At 47.1% G+C, this 6,896-nt stretch overlaps 1 protein-coding gene across 1 annotated transcript; it reads left to right on the top strand.

The window, feature by feature from the left end:
• The first annotated feature begins 2,074 nt into the window (after window positions 1–2,074).
• Window positions 2,075–3,409, top strand: LOC104457022 (EID1-like F-box protein 3). Its single transcript, XM_010071943.3, has one exon. The coding sequence runs from the start codon at window positions 2,140–2,142 to the stop codon at window positions 3,094–3,096; it is 957 nt and encodes a 318-aa protein (XP_010070245.2). The 5' UTR covers window positions 2,075–2,139; the 3' UTR covers window positions 3,097–3,409.
• The last annotated feature ends 3,487 nt before the right edge of the window (window positions 3,410–6,896 follow it).

Raw genomic sequence — 6,896 nt, 5'->3', positions numbered from 1 at the left:
CGAATCCATCCCCCAATTTTTTCAAGCAGCAATCATTCGAGCCACGCTCCCCCCCATCGAATGGATGGGCCGCCAGCGGCACTTCCGGATGTCGGCTATCGATCGGGACACGCGGCGGGTCCTGATAGGGCGGGGGCGCCTATGTTGGTATCGAAGGATGCACGAACGGTTACGTGACGAGGGGCCCGTCGCTCGACGCGTGTCCTTAAGTCTCCAGAAGATTGACCGAGAGCATCGATTGACTGACCGACCGACCTGTCCCCTTCGATTCCTCATCCCAGAAAACTTTGGTCAGGGTCAACATCAAGCGGGGAAAAAATCACGAGTGTCGAGACGAGCTGCGGAGGAATCTTCAGGGGGCATCTCCCGGACCAACCTTTCGATCGATTGAATCCGTGTCAAGTTAATAATGTTTTTGTATCGAGAATCTGATATAGACTCGTCCTAACTTTGTAGATGCTTTTTTCATTGGTTTCTCTGTTTAAATTAATGTTCTTCAAATTCTACAAATCATCATTGTTGTTAAGCATGTATGCACACTCAATTTAGTGAAGTCTTGACTAATTCACTTCTCTGCTGCTATCTATATATAGATAAAATGAAATGTTAAGAAAATATTTACGTGACAATTATTATTGGTGAACGTTTTTTGGGTTAGCATTATCAAAAGTGAAGATCCTTAAACAAATTGTTTGTAGGCTCTGTGTCTTTTACAAAATTAGATGGCATCATAAAACTTGGAGTGATAAAATTTTCTAATTTTAAAATTATGGGTGTGGAAGTTACAATTACAATACATTAGATTTCCTACTCTCTCTCTAGATACTTTTTCTCTTTCAAAACGCGTTTTTACCTGTTAACTTTATATGTCACCAACCAAGAATGGACTTTGGTCAAAAGGATAGCCTTCGTTTCTAATTTTAGAGATGACTAATCCTATGGCCTCTCCCTTAGATTGTTTGTTTGCATCGTAATTTGGTGTTGATACTTTGTTAAATTAGAATTAGCCGGAACGCAAGCACGTTAGATTCTATTGTGTGCAAAATTGTCGGAATTTTCCATCACAACTACGCTAGAATTATTCGGTTAACAATGCCTTAACAAGTCAACAACTAAGGACAAATTGTAGAATTTAGGTTTGAAAGAATTCAGTGTACCATGCAATTCTCTGTTGCAATTTCATAATTTGGAACTTGTCATTCCTGAATTTGATAACCATATCGAATTCAAGTGTGGACAATGTGAATGCCAAAATGGCATATTTCTGAAAAAAAATCTTTAAAATTAAATACAAATTAAAATATAAAAAAAGTTTTGCTTTCATCATGTTAGTTGGGTCGGTTCTTGTCCCCCCCATCCAAAAATAGATAGAAAATAACTGAAAAATAAATAACCGAAAACACCCCCAACGATTGACGCTTTTCCGGGTCACAAAGCCGCATGTTCCCATCCCAATCCCACTCCCCTATTCCTCCCCCCTAAAAACAAAGCAAAAGCTTCGGCTACTTCCGCCATCCTTCCGGTCACCACGTGGAGGCGCCTCCGGCGACGAACCCACCATCAAATTCCACGAGGAGAACGCGTGTCCCTCCTGAGCTCCTTCCACGTACCCCTCAGCTTTGTCGGAGGGGGACAGGAATTATTGTTCCCCATTTTATAATTTTTCCCGTGCGGAATTCCGAACTTTATTAAGTGGGGAAAAAAAAAAAAAAAAGGAGTCGCAGATATTTCTAGGGCGCCCCCGGGCACCGTCGGAATCCGACACATCGGACCTCAGATATTTTTTTGGTGCCGCGGAAAGGGATGTGTCCGAATCTGGATCCGCGGACACGTGGCGACCGATGCACCCCCCCGCTCCCCCGCCCCGGTGATTGCATCGCCTTGATTCCCCCCCTCACGGCACCACCGCAATGCCCACCCTACACGTGTCCCCCGCCCAATATCCGCTGTCCACGTGCCCCCCACCATTTTCCCGAGAGTATCCACGACAGTTCTTTTCCCCCATTCCGTACGGGACACGTGTCCTCGATCAGAGATCTCCCCTGCTTCCTATGTATATAACGACCCCCGCGGGGCGCAGAGGCGCCACCGTCGCCGGTAGACGACTTCACCCCCCACGCCCACCACGCCCACCAGATAATGAATGCAAACCAGCGACTCAAGCCGAGCCACCAAGGCGGCGGCGGCGGCGGCAGCTGCGCCGACTCGCCGGAGCCCGGCATCCTCAACGAGCGCGTGCTGCTGCTGGTCTTCGAGTCGATCCAGTGGGACCTCCGGGTGCTCTGCCTCGTGTCCTCGGTGAACCGGAAGCTCCGGGCCATCGCGAAGCGGCTGCTGTGGCGGGAGCTCTGCGCCTACCGCGCGCCCCGCATGGTGGCGACATTGACCGCCGGGGGGGCCCGGATCGGCGGGGGGTGGCCGGCGGTGGCGAAGCTCATGTTCTTCTGCTGCGGCGCGGAGCCGAGCCGGAACTTCCGGATGGGGCAGCAGCTGCCGGGGCACTTCGCGAGCACGTCGCGGTTCTCGAAGACGTCCGGGCGGAGCTTCCTGCCGCGGCGGTGCCGGGGCGACGTGCTGTACGTGAGCGACCCGTGCGAGCACGAGATGAAGAAGGCGGGGCACCAGGACGACCTCGGGGTGTACCGCGGGGTGTTCAAGGAGTTCAGCGGCTCCCGGACGCGCGCCTGCCTGATCGGGCGCCGGGTCGGGCTCGAGGACCGGGCGTGCCCCTACTGCGGCGCCCGGGTGTGGAGCATGACGACGGCGCGGCTCGTGCCACGGAGCGCGGCGCGGCGGCTCGGCTCGCGGAACGGGCGGCTCGAGTACTTCGTGTGCGTGAACGGGCACCTGCACGGCACGTGCTGGCTGGCCCCGCTCTCGTCGGAGGAGGAGGAGGAGGACGACGGCGGCGGCGGCGGCGGCGGCGGCGAGTTCGAGGACGACTACGACGACGACGAGGACGGAGGAGACGACGACAAGGAGGGAGGCCGGAGCGGTCAGGATGCGGTCAACGAGGGTGACGATCGGGCGGCCACGGATGGCAGCACGAGCTCCACGGGGGAAGAGATTATCGGGGAGTGGGGGCCCGCGGAGTGAACGGAGGTTGACTTTCTCGGCCGCTGATTGGTGGAGCGCCCCGCTTGCGTGGCGAATTATTCTTATTATTATTAGTCTCTCGACCCTTTTCCCGGGCGCGAGCTTCCCGAAGGTCGAGTGCTCCGCGACTGTAGGTGGGAGCGCGATTCCGTGAGGTAGCGACCACCGTATTGATTTTCGATCTCATTAGATCGTGCGGACACGATTTCCTTTTGTAAGCGTCGTGCTTGACGGTGACCAATGAGGTTTCATTAGTGTTACAACCTCCTGGGGGACATATATTTTAATAAACTTTTTGTCCGTTTCATCATCACGGCCGTGCTTCTTTCTTCTCGCGATGAGTAGGAAATTTTAGCAAAACGTGAAAAAATCAGCAGCTCGAATTCAAGGCGCGACTCCAGCTTAGCATTCGACCGAATAGCGTGTCGGAAGACGCGTACCGTCCCGTCACCTCGATCCCCGATAACTGGAAGCTTGGAAGGTGTCTGCCTTCCACCAAGACTTCGGTAGTTCGATTTCGTGTGCGGCGAGATAGAGAGATGTTACGCCTGGACGGGACGCCATGGATGTCGACCGAAGCCAAGATTGTAGTGCCCGACATTGTGGTCCCTGGCCCGGCCTCCCTGGACCCGAGTACAGACATTGGGTCTCGAGCTTGTTCTCGATGGATGTAGCCTAGCTTTCGTGGACCCAAGCCTGGTCGACGGGGATTCAAGCACGATCATCGAGGCCTCTGACCTAGCCTCTGTTAGACTTGAGCCCGAAACCCTTAGACCTGAACACGAAGGTTTCAATCCTAATCTCTCTGAATCCAAGCTTGGCCTTGATGGATCCCAAAGGACTCGGCCGTGGCATTTAGACTTGGGTATGCTGTGGAGAAACTAAGAAGTAGAGTTGGGATTCCCATGGCCGAACACAAATTTTGTAGTTTAAGTGCCGATATCTAGTCATATATTATAAAAATGATTTTCGATTTTTAAGGTATAGGCTTTTCGTTAACTCATTTTCGTAAGTGATCTAAATATCCAAAAATGGGGAGAATATTTTCTTGGAACATATTTTTTCTTGAAACAATGAAGCATAAGTTTCAAATTTCTATTTATCCGTGGATAGCTGCGTTAGTTGAGAGTCTCTCCATCATCGCAGAGGTCGAGAGTTCGAAACTCGCAATTACTAGCGATTTAAGTGAGGGGCCCTGGCGGTAGATTGCTGGACTAGTCTCCTCCGAGGTATAAAGGCCCGGCCTTTAGGAGCTGTTTGGGCACGGGGGGTTTGTGGTGAAGTCCTTGGTTACCAAAAAAAAAAAGAGTTTCAAATTTCTAAGTTGCTCTCGAAATTTGTTGTAATTATGGACCTTAACAGAAAGACAATTTCACTAGCACCTTTAATTACTCAATAAAATTTTCAGACATAATCTCCTCTATCAAGATAAAGTAAAACCACTTTTACATTCATACTTATTAAGAGATGAAATTCATGCCTTGTTAAACTCAACAACTACAATAATTGTTGGTTCTTTAGGATCCGCCCTTTACGAGCACCATATATGTCAATTACAGCATTAGCATCCACAATATTGAGGTTTTCTAGTTAAAACTCCACCTTGAACTAAAACCTTCGCTATCCGTATAATTATCGATGTAAACATTTTTATCTAGAAGTGCTGGAAACTTGTTGATGTAACTTCTCTGTTAATTCACGTGAATTTATTTCCAATTGTCATAATGAATAGCCCCACTCACCTTATTCCTAACCTAGGAACCTTCACTACTTTTTGTCTCCCATCAAGTTTACCATCACTCACTCGAACATAAACTAAGTAATCAAATTTTATAAGAACCGAATAATCAACAAAGCTATATTAACAAACTTTCTTAGGAGTCAACAATGTTGATGATGAGAATCTATTCACCAAGTTGATCATGTTACCAAGTGCCACTATGAATTTTGTAGCCATACCAAAACTAAAAAGCATTTATGAACCATCTTTGGTAACGTTTTACTGATCAACTCTACAACATGCTATGGTTCATTAGTGCTAGTGCGGTGTCTCACTAGGACCTCATTGCATGATTCATTAAATAGCTCTGAGCTAAACTTGATGTTAGTGCATCCTTGATTGTCTTCATTTTGATCGAAGCTCTCAATTGCCTAATTGTAATAACAACATCTATTTTGTGTCTTCGTACAAACACCCATGTTCTGTTTGAGTAGTCAAGCATTACCATTAACATAAATCTAGTACTCTTCCTCAGAGAAAGCCAAGATAACAAATTCCACTATTTCCTTGGATTATTACATTTGCATACATTCAAATCCTTAGTCATATAAGCACACAACAAATTCCTTTAACTATGTATCTCTTAACTTCTTTCACCGATGTATTGTAAAGGCATACGCCACATTCTAACTTTCAAGGGAATGTGCATCCGACATCTTAGCAGCGAATTCTATCACTATCTTCTTTGGAGTGCATACAAGCCATCGTACCTAATTGCTTTTACTATCACAACGGTGCCTCCGAGTCTCCGACCACCTTCATAACTCTACTATATGAACTCAACCAACACTCAATTAAAACTAGAGCACTCAAGGATATTTGTCTTCTTCCACTGAAGAACGTGCCTTACATTAGTTAATCTCCTCACTATAGTGTCATGCATTCTAATTTTGCTATGGCCAACACCCAAAGCATCATACTTGGCATTGTTCCGTAATAGCACTTTACTACCGTTAGTGCATTATTAAGTAATAAACCAGTTTTTGTTCGGTATAAAGTCAAACAAACAAATACAATTTAATAGCCTCCGTTGAACCACTCTCCAATAACAAATAAGACATAGCTAGTACTTTCTGAAACACAATAAACATCATTTGTAAATCCAACTCTAATTCCCTTACCTTTTCAGATCAGCTTGAGACAATCAGATCTGACATGCTCCACTTGTTGCAATGCCGATAGATAGCTCCACCAATATCAAGCTAACTGCTCTGTCCTATTTCTGCTACCCCGAGCAGTAATCAATCCTCCACCTTTAGGGCCTCTTATGCTGTGAATGGTGATTCTAATTCTATCGTTCCTCGTTTTTCTAGCTTAACTTCCTGGCGTATCTAGTAACTTCTCGAGATGGGACAGCAGCGAAAAGGTCCCTGATTTGCAGCTATTTCTGGACGCTCTCTTGACAAAGAAGATAATGGTAAAAAAATTAATGTTCAGAGATGAAGTTCTGGTGCGTTTGATTTTCTGATTCTCCATCTTTAGCGCTCCACAGAAGCGTCGACATAAGGAACTTTGGGTTCGACTCCTCGGTCTCTTCTTTACCATGTTTGCAATCCGGTCTCTTCTTTAGCATGCGCACAATGTAGTGGAAACGTCATTACGCTGCTGCATTGACGTGCCTTACGGAAGTAGATAATGCAAAAGTGAAAATGCTTGTGTGAAGCCTAATTGATCTGAAAGTTCATCTGCAAATACCGTGTTGGAACTGATCGGTTTGTTTGCACAACCACAGGAACTTCGGACTTTTGCCCGCCAAGTAGTGATTCCAAATGATCTTTATCTACCAAGCAGTGGAGGTCCTTGAGCCGTCTAGGCACTAGACAGCTAGGAATCAATGCCTCTTTTGTTGATCACTGGGATACATCTCTGTTCTGTCGCTCCTCATTGCATACATTACGGAGACCGATTTGTTGAATCTCTAGCACTCCACGCGGCATTCCTTTCTGAAAAATTAAAGCCAAGGACGCTACCAGCTGGAGCTGCCTCTGAGGAGCACTACCGAGACCATACAACATTCTGG

The sequence above is a fragment of the Eucalyptus grandis genome, chromosome 8, assembly GCF_016545825.1.
Source record: "Eucalyptus grandis isolate ANBG69807.140 chromosome 8, ASM1654582v1, whole genome shotgun sequence".
In the NCBI taxonomy this organism is placed as follows: Eukaryota; Viridiplantae; Streptophyta; class Magnoliopsida; order Myrtales; family Myrtaceae; genus Eucalyptus; species Eucalyptus grandis.
Note: the sequence above shows the minus strand (reverse complement) of the source record. Positions and strands in the feature narration are given on the sequence as shown.

What these genes read in the sequence shown, in the direction of transcription:
- LOC104457022 (XM_010071943.3), top strand. Translation starts at nt 2,140, where the DNA reads ATGAATGCAAACCAGCGACTCAAGCCGAGCCACCAAGGCGGCGGCGGC.